Source organism: Babylonia areolata, chromosome 29, assembly GCF_041734735.1.
Source record: "Babylonia areolata isolate BAREFJ2019XMU chromosome 29, ASM4173473v1, whole genome shotgun sequence".
NCBI classification, from domain to species: domain Eukaryota; kingdom Metazoa; phylum Mollusca; class Gastropoda; order Neogastropoda; family Buccinidae; genus Babylonia; species Babylonia areolata.
Window position 1 is genome coordinate 21075036 of NC_134904.1, and position 15997 is coordinate 21091032.

The following is a 15997-nucleotide window of genomic DNA, read 5'->3' on the forward strand; positions in this document are numbered from 1 at the left end:
ACGATCGCTGGCTTCACTACATGTCCCTATGGGCCTCTTGGGACAATCGCTGGCTTTGCTACGAGTCTCAGAAAGCCTTGTAAGATAACGCTGGCTTCACTGAACATCCCTATAAGCCTCATGGGACAACTGCTGGCTTTGCTACAAGTCTCAGAAAGCCTAGTGAGACGATTGCTGGCTTTGCTACATGTCTCAGAAAGCCTCTTGGGACAATCACTGGCTTCATTACACATCCCTGCAGGCCTCACGAGACACTCACTGGTGTCGCTACACATCCCTATAGGCCTCATGGGACATGGCCAACTGGTCAACGACGTCCAGGATGCGGGACAGGATGTGCAGCCGCTGCGACAGAGAGCCACCCTCGTCGTCCCTCCCCTGCCCCTCCTCCCCACCACCACCACCACCACCGCCGCCACTGCCACTACCTCCATCCTCACTGCGTGCCAACTGCACCCGTAGGTCGTGCTGCCGCTTCCTGTCATGAAACGAAACAAGAATTTCGTCAGTACAGACTGCAACCCCTTCTGAAGGGGGTTAACCCATTCTACTTCAGGTACACGTTAACTCATACCATGATTGCTTCCCCTGTGGACCAGGAACAAGTATTTTCATACTATCACACTATTCTAAAGTAAATTTTCCTCCTAAACTTACGTTTAAATGACGTACTTACCGTGACCCACTAGTGCAGACTCTGGCAGGGGTCTGATTCCTGTCCTGTGCAAACTACTATCCGCCTATGTGGAGAAAACGAAAGTAGCTACGGCCGATAACCTCCCGTAGTAGGTTACCTCTCCACTGCACCCCTGACTAGCGCCCTCTTTTTCTGGCAGCCATGATGATCGCATGCAAAAAGACAGCGAAAAAGAATCGATAGAGCAGAAATTACAAAAAAAACTTAGCCGTGTGTAGAGCACAGGAGCAGGAGTCAAGATGGCTGCCGGAAAAAGAGGGTGCTAGTCAGGGGTGCAATGGGGAGGTAACCTACTACGGGAGGTTATCAGCCGTAGTTACTTTCGTTTTCTCCACATGGGCAGATAGTCGTTTGCACAGGACAGGAATCAGACCCCTGCTGGAGTCTGCACTAATGGGTCATGGTTAAGTATGTGTAATTAAATTTCATTTATTCTTGCTTGGTACAGTTTGCATTCTTAACTGAACCGTTTACAGATTGATTAAATCAACAATTCTCCATTGATTATCACCGTTGTAGTGAACCATCCTGATTTTGTTTCTGGAGTGGTCTCACGTAGTGCTGGTCCAGGGGAGTTGTAGCATGCATGTGGCTGTGGGGTAGAATGAGTTAATGGTTAAAAGGTTAACCTCCTTGAGTGCATGGAGGAAAAACCGTGTGAAGTGGTGTTTCATGTCATAAATCAATACCCAGAACAATCAGCCCCAAAACTGAGAAAATGGTTTGGAGGTATACCACTCTGGATCAAATACCTGAATTTTTTTATTTTTTTTTTTTTTAGCTTTCCAGAGTTATTAACCTTCTTTTGATGATGTCATCAGAGATGTTACTATTATTGTTGTTATAATTATTATTATTATTACTATTATCAAGAGCATTTATGCCTAATCTAGAAAACAAGCCCTAGACGTTTACAAATACAACGCATATGTAAATATCGAAAAGAAAGAAATTGACCACAAGATACCAAACATTATCAAAACGGTCATACACATAAAATGTTACATGTCTGTCTGAGTGTGTATATGTGCATGCCTGAAATCTGAATTGAATGACACAGGAAACGAATGATGAGCGCCCAACAGCAGCCATCAGTCGGCTCCACCCAGGTAGGCAGCCTGTTGTGCAAATGACCCGAAGTTTGTAAAGCGCCTAGAGCTTGGTCTCCGACCGAAGATAGGTGCTACATAACTATCCAAATCAGATCAAATCAAATCAAATCAAATACATGGGTGGAGTAATGAAAGTTGAAGTAGTCTTTCACAACACCACAACACCAGGCACTGAACCCTGATCACTGATGGACGCTGGATCAACAGTCCAATGTCTAACGAGGAGATCCAGCTACAATGCAAAAAAAAATTTATAACAAACATCCAGATGAAAGCATCAAAGGCTATGATGTGTTGACAACTTCTTCACATAATAATAATGGTATTTAAATAGCGCTGAATCTTGTGCATAGACAAATCAAAGCGCTTTTGCACCAGTCATTCTCACACACGCATAAATCTAAAACTGGAGAAACTGAAGACAAGGAAGAGGCAGGGAAGGAAGGCTATTTTGGGAAGAGGTGGGTTTTAAGGCCAGACTTGAAAGAGCTGAGTGTGGAGATTTGACAAAGCGAAAGAGGAAGTTCATTCCAATTGCAAGGTCCAGAGACAGAGAAAGAATGGCGGCCAACAGTCGAGAGTTTGAATCTGGGTATGCGTAAATAGAGTGGATCCGAAGCTGATCGTAGTGAGCGAGATGGAGTGTAGAGGTGAAGGCAGCCACAGAGATAGGAAGGGGCTGATTTGTGAATACATTTGTAGCATAGAGTGCTGATCTTGTACTTTATTCGGTGTGAGACAGGGAGCCAGTGGAGATGTTGCAAAAGAGAAGTGATGTGCTCAGATCTTTTTTTTCTGAGGACGAGTTGGGCAGCAGTGTTTTGTATGCGCTGAAGGGACTGAATGGATGAAGCAGGCAAACCAAACAATAGAGAGTTACAGTAGTCAAGGCGAGAGAGAATAAGAGAAATCAGTGCCACACTATGAGCATTCAGAATCTGGTTTATTACATTAGCAAGCCTCTTAAAGGCTTTACACAAATTTGATTGGATTTGATTTGATTTGATTTGATTTGATACGGATAGAAATACATGGGAGGCCAACAGGAGAAAGGAAGATCTGGTTTTGAAAAATTACTGAGGGTGAAATATGTACAAGAAGAAGAAAAAGAAGAAATATATCAACTATTTCATTGCCTGGGAAATCTGAAAAATCTATTTTCTGGGGATTTTTCACAAAAAAACAGGTATTTTCAACAAACAAACAAAAGAACTAAAAACAAAAAAAGGTGTTTTGTTATTGGAGAAAGACCAACAAAAGTATATATTTTCCGAAAGGTTAATGAATAAAGAATGTAAAACACATGATGTTTTCTAAGTTTGTATTTTTCCAAAGGTGTGCAATTTTGAAATCAGTACTTTGATTCTTGTCAGATTTTCAAATTGTTCATTATGAACATTAGTCTAGTCATTTGCATAGTAATATAATATTTCCTGGATGAAAATTTTCTGGATGATAAAAATGAAATTTTCTGGACAAATGGATAATAACTGTACAAAAAAATCATACAATAACAACAACATTAAAAAGAAGAGTGGCTGAAGCGTTGGACTTTCAATCTGAGAGTCCTGGGTTCGAATTTCGTTAACGGCGCCTGGTGGGTAAAGGGTGGAGATTTTTCCAGTCTCCCAGGTCAACATATGTGCAGACCTGCTAGTGTCTGAACCCCCTTCATGTGTATACACAAGCAGAAGATCAAATACGCATATTAAAGATCCTGTAATCCATGTCGGCGTCTGGTGGGTTATGGAAACAAGAACATACCCAGCTTGTACACCCCCGAAAATAGAGTATGGCTGCCTACATGGCAGGGTAAAAACGGTCATACACGTAAAAGCCCACTCGTGTACATAAGAGTGAATGTGGGAGTTGCAGCCCATGATTGAAGAAGAAGAAGAAGAAGGCGAGGCCAGTGACTGACCTGAGGGTATCACGGCTGTGGTGGAGCTGAGAGAAGATGATCTGTGCGTCCAGCACTGGGTCCAGGGGGTCCTGCCAGTCCCCCAACACCACTCCATTGTACGTCTGGCTGCACCCTGGGGCTGCCACATCACACCACACCACACCACATCACATCACATCACATCACATCACATCACATCACATCACCACTCCATTGTACGTCTGGCTGCACCCTGGGGCTGCCACATCACATCACATCATACCACATCACACCACATCACATCACCACACCATTGTACGTACGTCTGGCTGTAGCCTGGTGCTGTCACATCACATCACATCACATCACATCACATCACCACACCATTGTACGTCTGGCTGCACCCTGGGGCATCACATCACATCACATCATCACGTCACATTATCACATCACATCACACCACCACCCCTATCATGTCATACCCTGGGTGCAACATCACATCACCACCCCTAGTCATGTTATACCCAGGGTGCAACATCACATCACTACCCCTAATCATGTTATACCCAGGGTGCAACATCACATCACCACCCCTAATCATGTTACACCCAGGGTGCAACATCACATCACCACCCCTGTCATGTTATACCCAGGGTGCAACATCACATCACCACCCCTAATCATGTTACACCCAGGGTGCAACATCACATCACCACCCCTGTCATGTTATACCCAGGGTGCAACATCACATCACCACCCCTAATCATGTTATACCCAGGGTGTAACATCACATCACCACCCCTGTCATGTTATACCCAGGGTGTAACATCACATCACCACCCCTGTCATGTTATACCCAGGGTGCAACATCACATCACATCATCACCCCTAATCATGTTATACCCAGGGTGCAACATCACATCACATCACCACCCCTAATCATGTTATACCCAAGGTACAACGTCACCACCCCTAATCATGTCATACCCAGGGTGCAACATCACATCACATCACCACCCCTAGTCATGTTATACCCAGGGTACAACGTCACCACCCCTGATCATGTCATACCCAGGGTGCAACATCACCAATGACAGCAATTCCACTTGTCCCCATTAAAGACACTCCCCCTCCCTCCCCCAATCAAATCACAAAGCAAGGAGAACAAGGGAAGTAACTCACCCCAATCCTGCTCTCGATGACAGCATTTCCACGTGTTCCCCTTAAAGACCCCCCCCCCCCCCTCCCCACCCCTTCCCCCAATCAAATCACAAAGCAAGGAGAACAAGGGAGGCAACTCACCCCAGTCCTGCTCTCGATGACAGCAGTTCCACTTGTCTCCCTTGAAGACTCCAGGGTGGAAAGTGTCGATGCGACAGCTGTTGTACTTGCACGTTTTGCGGATGGCTGAGATCCAGCCTTGCAGTTCATTGACATTCTGGAAGACATTTGAAAAAAAAAAAAAATGAAAGAAGAAAAAAGGCCTGAATTAACCGCATTAAGATTTTACATCAGCCACCAAAGTTACTCAGAAGCAGTGCTGGGTCTCCTATGGTGTGTGGCCTCCTCATGACCTAACGTCGACAGTTCTCTGCAGACTGCTGATGCTGGGACTGCAACAGATGAATGTAGGTGTGGCCGTGTATAGGGGGCTAGGGGGTGGGTGGTGGGGGCTTGGAATGAGCAGCATGGTAGCAATGCTACTGAAACGGTGCAGATGATGTGCATCTGTGAAGATGTGGCTGAAAGCTACATCAGTCCAAAGTTACATTCTTTTACTTGTTCTCTCCCACCCCATCCCCCTCCCCTCCACCACCCCCTCCCCATCAACGCCCTCCTCAACTGCACCCTCCCCCCCAGCCCTCACCCACCCTCCTCCCTCAGTGCTCACAGCACAAACACCCACACACACACACGATACCCCATCCAGACACAGCAGTGTGTGTGTGCGTACCTTGGCCTGAAAGTAGATGATGCTGGTGCCGTCGTCAGGAGTCTTGTGGATGATCTGAGCCATGTTGGACTTGCCCAGAGCCCCGTAGTCCAGAGGTTCCACCGCACAGATGTTCTCCACCATCACCATTGTCTGCTCCTGGAAAACAGTCACCCCTACAATGACGATGGCCGTGATGGTAACAAAGAAAACAGTCACCCCTACAATGACGATGACCGTGAAGGTAACAAGGAAAACAGTCACCCTGACAATGATGATGACCGTGATGGTAACAAGGAAAACAGTCACTCTGACAATGACGATGACCATGATGGTAACAAGGAAAAGTCACCCCTACAATGATGATGACCATGATGGTAACAAGGAAAACAGTCACCCTGACAATGACGATGTTTGTGATGGTAACAAGGAAAACAGTCACCCTAACAATGACGATGATTGTGATAGTAACAAGGAAAACAGTCACCCTAACAATGACAATGATTGTGATAGTAACAAGGAAAACAGTCACCCTGACAATGATGATGACTGTGATAGTAACAAGGAAAACAGTCACCCTGACAATGATGATGATTGTGATGGTAACAAGGAAAACAGTCACCCTGACAATGATGATGACCATGATGGTAACAAGGAAAACAGTCACCCTGACAATGATGATGACCATGATGGTAACAAGGAAAACAGTCACCCTGACAATGACCATGATGGCAACAAGGAAAACAGTCACCCTGACAATGATGATGACCATGATGGTAACAAGGAAAACAGTCACCCTGACAATGACGATGACCGTGATGGTAACAAGGAAAACAGTCACCCTGACAATGATGATGGATGACCACCCTGACAATGAAGACGACCATGGTGACAACAATGATAACAGTTATGGTAACAATAGCGATGACTACGACAATGATAAAGACCATGGTGACAATTGCGATGACAATGACAATGACCTTGGTGCCAATCATGACACAATGATGATGAGTATTGTGACAATGACAACAACAATGACAATCACAATGACAACGAAGATGACCATGGTGACAATGACAATTGTGACGACCATGGTGACAATCACAATGACAATGATGATGACCATGGTGACAATGACAATTGTGACGACCATGGTGACAATCACAAATGATGACGGCAATGGTGACAATGATGACCATACTAACGATGACAATGGTGACAACAATGATGACCATAGTGACAATGACAGTGGTGACAATGACAATGGTGACCATAGTGACAATGATGACGCCAATGGTGACAACAATGGTGACAATGATGACCTTAAAGACAATGACAATGGTGACGACAATGGTGACAATGATGACCATAGTGAGAATGACAATGACCACAGCGACAATGACAACTATGGCAATGACAATGATGACCATGGTGATGACAATGATGACCATAGTGACAATGATGACCATAGTGACAACGATGACAACGACAACAACAACGACCATGACAATAACAACAACAACCACCACCACCACAGACTACAAAAACACTACAAGAACCACAGATGGTTGAGCGACTGACGTTGCCCTCGTCGGGCGTCTTGCTGTAGCTGAGCATGGCGCGGGTCAGGCAGAAGTAGCACTTCTTCAGCACGATGGGGCGGAACAGGCGGTGGCAGTGGTAGTGGCACAGGTACAGGCGGCCCTGCATCAGCACCGTGTCGTTGCTCTGCTGACGCACCAGGGAACGTGGGGACACTGTTGCGTGCGAAGGGAGGGGTGGGGGTTGGGGGGGAGGGGGTGGATGGGGGTGCAGGGTGGGTGAGGAGGGGTGGGTGGGAGGAAGGGTATGGGGGGTGAGAATGGAGGGGGCAGGAGGGGAGGGGTGTGGGGAGGAGGAGGAGGATAGGTGGAGAGAACGCTGTTATTTTCAGTGCAGCCAGATGAGGACGTTCATTGGTGCATTAAAGAAAAATATAGAAAATAATAATAAAAATTAAAAAAAAACACCCAACATTTGTGCTGTGTTGTGCTGTGTGGTGTTGTGCTGCATCATATTGTGTTGTGTTGTATTGCACTGGATTGTATTGCATTGCACTGTACTGTATCGTACTGTATTCTATTGCACTGTACTCGTTTCACTACTGTATTGCATTGCACTGTATTGCACCATATTTTTCGGTGTGAAATTTGGGCTGCTCTCCCCAGGGAGAACACATCACCCAGTGCAGCGCCTACCTTTTTTTTTTTCTTTTTCCATGTCTGTAAGTGTATTTGTGCTGATCCATATCAAAGTTCCATTCTACTGTTTTCTCTGTTATATATATATATACAAAGCTTTCTTCTTCTCTATCAAACTGACATGATCGTGCTTGTACACAGACACACAGAAATACAGACGATCCTGAACAACATACATGGTATCATATACTGTGTTATAGGTAAAAAGGCAAAATAAAAGTGCTGCCACTATAACACTAAAGCGCACTCACCCATCTCCCCCTACACAAAGACAGACATACATACCCTCCTCTCTTTACACACACACACACACACACACACACACACACACATACACACTCTCTCCTTCCCCTACACACATCAGCACACTCTTCTCACCTACACAGACAGAGACACACACTTAAAGACACGCTCTTTCCCCAATGCAAACACACACACACAAAGATGCACTCTTTTTCCCTACAAAAACACACACACACTGCCATTCCCCTACACACACTCATTCACCAATCTTCCCATTTAAACCACACTTGTCTCATACAACGCACACACACAATGCATACACACACACACTATAACACACACACACATGCACACACAGATACACAAACACACACAAACCCCCACACCCTCCCTCCCCACACACACACATGCTCATACCCCCCACCCTGCCCCCTACATACACTCATACACCACTCTTCCCACTTATGACCAAATCTTTCACATACAACGCATGTACACACATACACACACACACCATAATACACACACACACACACACACACACACACACACATACACACGCACATGAACACACCTATATGCCCTCCCATACATCCACATACACACACACACAAAGATACACACACACACACACACACACACTGCCACAAACACACACGCCCTCCCATACACCCCCACACATATACACGCACACTCATACCCCCTGCAAACCCACCATCCTCGACGTTAATGGTGATGATGTCGTGAAGGTAGTCGCGGATGGCGGTCAGCTGTTTGGTCATAAAGGGCACCAGGGGCTCCATCCACGTCTCCTTCACCCCCTGGGGTACCACCAGGTTGCCCAGGCTCTGTGTTACCTGTCATCACACACACAGCTACCCTCACCAGGCACATCAGAACAGAGTCCAACACACAGCCTCACCTCCACCCACCCACCTGTCCAATAAACAGCCTCACCTCCACCCACCCACCCACCTGTCCAATAAACAGCCTCACCTCCACCCACCCACCTGCCCAATAAACCGCCTCACCTCCACCCACCCACCTGTCCAATAAACAGCCTCACCTCCACCCACCCACCCACCTGTCCAATAAACAGCCTCACCTCCACCCACCCACCTGTCCAATAAACAGCCTCACCTCCACCCACCCACCCACCTGTCCAATAAACAGCCTCACCTCCACCCACCCACCCACCCACTTGCCCAATAAACAGCCTCACCTCCACCCACCCACCTGTCCAATAAACAGCCTCACCTCCACCCACCCACCCACCCACTTGCCCAATAAACAGCCTCACCTCCACCCACCCACCCACCCACTTGCCCAATAAACAGCCTCACCTCCACCCACCCACCCACCCTTTTGCCCAATAAACAGCCTCACCTCCACCCACTCACCCACCCACTTGCCCAATAAACAGCCTCACCTCCACCCACCCACCCACTTGCCCAATAAACAGCCTCACCTCCACCCACCAAACCCACCCACTTGCCCAATAAACAGCCTCACCTCCACCCACCCACCCACTCACTTGCCCAATAAACAGCCTCACCTCCACCCACCCACTTGCCCAATAAACAGCCTCACCTCCACCCACCCACCTGTCCAATAAACAACCTCACCTCCGCCCACCCACCTGTCCAATAAACAGCCTCACCTCCACCCACCCACCCACCTGTCCAATTAACAGCCTCACCTCCACCCACCCACCCACCTGCCCAATAAACAGCCTCACCTCCACCCACCCACCTGTCCAATAAACAGCCTCACCTCCACCCACCCACCCACCTGTCCAATAAACAGCCTCACCTCCGCCCACCCACCTGTCCAATAAACAGCTTCACCTCCATCCACCCACCCACCTGTCCAATAAACAGCCTCACCTCCGCCCACCCACCCGTCCAATTAACAGCCTCACCTCCACCCACCCACCCACCTGCCCAATAAACAGCCTCACCTCCACCCACCCACCTGTCCAATAAACAGCCTCACCTCCATCCACCCACCCACCTGTCCAATAAACAGCCTCACCTCCGCCCACCCACCCAACTGTCCAATAAACAGCCTCACCACCACCCACCTGTCCAATAAACAGCCTCACCACCATCCACCCACCCGTCCAATAAACAGCCTCACCTCCACCCACCCACCTGTCCAATAAACAACCTCCACCCACCCACCCACTTGTCCAATAAACAACCTCCACCCACCCACCCACCTGTCCAATAAACAGCCTCTCCTCCACCCACCCACCCACCTGTCCAATAAACAGCCTCACCTCCACCCACCCACCCACCTGTGACACCTGTGCCTCACCTTGGCCATGATGGTGAGGGTGCGGTGGATCTTGCGGTTGGGGTGCATGTCGAACAGGGAGAACAGCTTGGGCGACAGGATGGCTGGCGCGAAGAAGCGCAGGAAGATGAAGCCACTCACCGCCAGGTACGGAGTGTCCTGGCGTCAACAGCAACAACGACAGGAATAAAAGATGAATCACACATTATGAGAGGGGCAAATGATGTATATGTTATGTGTTATCACACAGACATTGCTTCCTGGGAAACTGATGCCCTTGACCGCTGTCGCTGGAGGATGCTGTGCTCTAGTGGCATAAAGACGTTTGAAAACAAGAGAATGCTGGCCATTAAGGAGAAGCGTGAGCAAAGTAAGCAGGGCTCAACTTCTGGAGACGTTTTCCCTTGCAACACCTGTGGGAAGTGCTGCGCATCCAGAATCAGCCTCTTCTCCCATATGAGGACACACACCGACAGATAAGCCTGCCTGCCTACTCATCCGTCGGACCGACGGGAGACTCCATGCATGCATCACAGACACTCAAGACAAAAAACAAAAGATCAAAACCAAAACCAAAAAAGAGACGTTAAACATTAAGGAAAGAGCAAATGATGTTTTATCTTATCACAATGACTCAGACAACAACAACATCAAAAAAAGATATTACAAATTATGAAAGGAGCAGATGCTGCTATGTTATCGCAGAGACACAAGACAACAAAAAACAAAAGATCAAAACAAAACAAACAAAAAAAGACATTAAACATGAATAAAAGAACAAATGATGATGTATCTTATCACAATGACTCAAACAACAACATGAATAACAGGTAACTGCACTAGTGGGTCACGGTTAAGTATGTGTAATTAAATGAATATTTATACAACAACAACAATAATATACTCATTATCATATTATCAATGTCTCTTGTGAAATGTGGGCTGCTGTGCGCAGGGACAGCCTGCTCTTATAGTTGAGCACCACCCCTTTTTCCTTCTCTCTGTCTGCAAGTGTACAATTGTTTTCATAACAAAGAGGATTTTTTTCTGTAGAATTTTGCCAGGGATACCCCTTTACATGTGCTACGTGCATGCCACACACAGTTTATCGTCTCATCCAAATGGCTAGCATCCAGACCACCACTCAAGGTCTTGTGGAAGGGGAGAAAATGTTGCCGACTGTGGGAATTGATCCTGTGCCCTCAGATTCTCTTGCTACCTAGGTGGACACGTTACCACTGCGCTACCATTCCACAGTAAGTAATATCATTATCATTATTATTGTCATCATTGTTTAATTTCATTTTTACTCTTATTGTCAGTGTTATTGTTAACATTGTCATCATCATCACTGTTTTCGTCAATGTCGTCATCGTTGTATTCATCAACATCATTGTCATCGTTGTCATTGCCACCATCACTGTCGTTGTCGTCATCACCATCATCATCTCATCACCGTCCTCATCACGCATCACCCCTGACCCTTGCCCCCTCACCTCGTGTGACTCGTGGGGCCACTTGACCTTGGCCCTGAGGTAGATGTTCCTCAGCACAATGCGGAGGGGGAGGGGGCAGGCGGGGACGGAGGATGTGATGCAGTGGATGACCTCGGTCATGTAGCTCTCCAGGGCCTCCTGGCTGCTGTGGATGAAGCTCTCCTCCGACTCCCGGTGCAGGCTGTGACGTCTGCACACCACAAACACACTGCTCTACGCCATCATGTCAGGGACACTAACACTGCAACAGGCACAGTCAAACTAACACTGCAATGGGCACAGTCACACTAACGCTGCAACGGGCACAGTCACACTAACACTGCAACAGGCACAGTCACACTAACGCTGCAACGGGCACAGTCACACTAATGCTGCAACAGGCACAGTCACACTAACGCTGCAACGGGCACAGTCAAACTAATGCTGCAACAGGCACAGTCACACTAACACTGCAACGGGCACAGTCACACTAACACTGCAACAGGCACAGTCACACTAACGCTGCAACGGGCACAGTCACACTAATGCTGCAACAGGTACAGTCACACTAACGCTGCAACGGACACAGTCACACTAACACTGCAATGGGCACAGTCACACTAACACTGCAACGGGCACAGTCACACTAACGCTGCAAAAGGCACAGTCACACTAACACTGCAACGGGCACAGTCACACTAACACTGCAATGGGCACAGTCACACTAACACTGCAATGGGCACAGTCACACTAACACTGCTATGGGCACATTCACACTAATGGTGCAACAGGCACAGTCACACTAACACTGCAATGGGCACAGTCATACTAACACTGCTTTGGGCACAGTCACACTAACACTGCTTTGGGCACAGTCACACTAACACTGCAACAGGCACAGTCACACTAACAGTGCTATGGGCACAGTCACACTAACACTGCAACAGGCACAGTCACACTAACGCTGCAACGGACACAGTCACACTAACGCTGCAATGGGCACAGTCACACTAACGCTGCAACGGGCACAGTCACACTAACGCTGCAACAGGCACAGTCACACTAACGCTGCAACGGGCACAGTCACACTAACGCTGCAATGGGCACAGTCACACTAACACTGCAATGGACACAGGCACACTAATGCTGCAATGGGCACATTCACACTAACGCTGCTATGGGCACAGTCACACTAACACTGCTTTGGGCACAGTCACACTAACACTGCAATGGGCACAGTCACACTAATGCTGCAATGGGCACAGTCACACTAACGCTGCAACGGGCACAGTCACACTAACACTGCTATGGGCACAGTCACACTAACACTGCAATGGGCACATTCACACTAATGCTGCAACGGGCACAGTCACACTAACGCTGCAACGGGCACAGTCACACTAACACTGCTATGGGCACAGTCACACTAACACTGCAATGGGCACATTCACACTAACGCTGCAATGGGCACAGTCACACTAACACTGCTATGGGCACAGTCACACTAACACTGCAACGGGCACAGTCACACTAACACTGCAATGGGCACAGTCACACTAACACTGCAATGGGCACAGTCACACTAACACTGCAATGGGCACAGTCACACTAACACTGCAATGGGCAGTCAATCTGCATATCAGAAACACACTGCTCTACACCGTCATGTCAGGGACACCACTCTACACAGTCATGTCGGGGACACTAACACACCATTCTACACTGTCATGTCGGAGACACTAACACACCATTCTACACCGTCATGTTGTAGACACTAACACACTATTCTACACCATCTTGTCAGGAACACTAACACACCATTCTACACCATCATGTCGGAGACACTAACACACCATTCTTCACCGTCATGTCAGGGACACTAACACACCATTCTACACCGTCATGTCAGGGACACTAACACACCATTCTACACCGTCATGTCAGAGACACTAACACACCACTCTACACCGTCATGTCAGAGACACTAACACACCACTCTACACCGTCATGTCGGAGACACTAACACCCCACTCTACTCTGTCATGTCGGGGACACTGACACTGCAATGGACACAACGAATGTGCGACCAACAAAACACTCAAACTCATTTCACTTACATAACCCAGCAAGTCTGACGCTGACTTTTCAACTATTCAATCATAACAATTTCACATGAATGTAATAATTTTGTGATAGAAAAATTCCTAAAAATGCACGGACGGAAATTTACGTCCTTGGGCATGTTGTTGCACACCCCGAAAGGGAACGGAAATTTCAGGTCTGGGGCACGGAAGGGGTTAAGTTGTTTACTTTTCCCTCTGACCCTTGACCTCACGGCACAGTACCTGCGCACACTGTTGACGCGACTGGGGTCCAACTCCACTGTTTTCTTCTCGTTGAAGATGCGTTCAATGACCGGCTGTAGCGTCTCCTGCAGGTAGGGTGTGCCCAGGATCTGTGTGTGTGTGTCACCATAGCAACTGTTAGTAACCATTACCCATACGCGGTTTGGTACTATGAAAATGGACATCCTGGATAATGAAAAAAGAAAAGAATTCTATATGATACGATTCTGTTCATAGCAAAACCGTCTATCTCTAAATTCAAACCGAGCTCAGACTACGTAAGTTGTGATCTCTGTACATCAAGACACCTGAACACCGATCCAAGTTCACATATAACTCAAGCGGTAGGATCAAATGTACTCATACTTACTGTACTTGCATAAGTCCAGGGCCTTCAGACAGACAGAGAGAGAGAGAGACTGAGAGAGAGAGAGAGAGAGAACATCCCTGACTTACCCATTCCAGAAAAGTCCAGAGTCAGACACCAAGCTGAGCCACTCTCAATGTCAACACACACTTGCACACACACATACATACATACACACATACATACGGCACATGATACAGAGAGACAGAAAGATCGTGTTTTCCTCGCCTCTTTCAGACACTACAATTGTGACTGAAACCTCCATGTATGTGGTTCTAAGTTGCATGGCCTTGAAAATGTTTGAGCAAGGCAACAGGAAGAAGACTTCTTCTTCTTCTTCGTTCATGGGATGCAACTCCCACGATCACTCATATGTACACGTGTGGGCTTTTACGTGTATCACCATTTTTACCCCGCCATTTAGGCAGCCATACTCCGTTTACGGGGGGTGAAAGAAGACAAATCACAAGAATAAAAAGGAGACAAAGAAAAGAAAAAGGACATGAAAAAAGTATCAGTAGCAGCAGCTCAAGGAGGCGTCACTGCGTTCGGTGAAATCCATATATGCTACACCACATCTGCCAAGCAGATGCCTGACCAGCAGTGTAACCCAACACTCTTAGTCAGGCCTTGAGAAGAAAAAAAAAAAATATAAAAAAAAAAAAAAAAAGAAAAGAAAAAAAGAAAAAAAGAAAAGACATACAAAAAGAAATGATAAAGTAACAAAAAGAATGGAGGAAAATGATGATGGAAGAAAAAAGGGGGGAAAAAAAAGAAGAAATAAAAAAGAGAAGAAAAAAAATGAAAACTTCCGAGGAGGCCAAGTCTGTCCTACTCAACTGCAGAATGTTTGAGCATCCTCTGATTTCTCCAAACAACCAAAATTAACAAAAGAAACCAAACAAACAGTAACTGACATCCTGCCCTGTAAGCTTCGATGTTGCTTTCAGTTGTTAGCTGATCTGTCTGTCTGTCTATCTTGATGCTGCCAGTCTACACATAAACAAACAATGACTCAAATGTATGTGTACACACACACAATCATGTATGCTCACAAGCACAAAAAATATGCACACAGACGCACACACAAATTTGAAAATCAGTGCCCTGAAATCAGTTTATCATATTTACTTAATCCTTTTGTTAAGTACCTCCATGAGCAAATCGCCAAACAAAGTACCCCTCCACCCTCGATCCCCCCCCTATCCCCCCACACCCTCCGCATGCGTGCGTACGTGTGTGCGTGAGTGTCTGTGTGTGGACGTGTGCGTGTGTGTGTGTGTGTGTGTGTGTGTATGTCTGTGAGTGTGTGTGTGTGTGTGTGTGTGTCTATGTGAGTGTGTGTGTGTGTGTGTGTGTGTGTGTGTCTGTGTGCATCTGTGTGCAAGCGTGCATGCAAACATGT

The 15997-nt window shown here is 47.0% G+C and overlaps 1 protein-coding gene across 1 annotated transcript in view; it reads right to left on the reverse strand.

Annotated features, from left to right (window-relative positions):
* Positions 1–267: 267 nt before the first annotated feature.
* LOC143274612 (rasGAP-activating-like protein 1) overlaps positions 268–15997 on the reverse strand; it is a 59638-nt gene continuing 43908 nt past the window's right edge. The window contains exons 13-21 of the mRNA XM_076578480.1: positions 14226–14335; positions 11902–12091; positions 10427–10564; positions 8823–8964; positions 7206–7381; positions 5646–5777; positions 4994–5129; positions 3731–3851; positions 268–478 (exon numbers count right to left, since the gene is read on the reverse strand). Coding sequence (XP_076434595.1) covers positions 268–478; positions 3731–3851; positions 4994–5129; positions 5646–5777; positions 7206–7381; positions 8823–8964; positions 10427–10564; positions 11902–12091; positions 14226–14335 — 1356 coding nt within the window. The remainder of the gene's footprint in view (positions 479–3730; positions 3852–4993; positions 5130–5645; positions 5778–7205; positions 7382–8822; positions 8965–10426; positions 10565–11901; positions 12092–14225; positions 14336–15997) is intronic.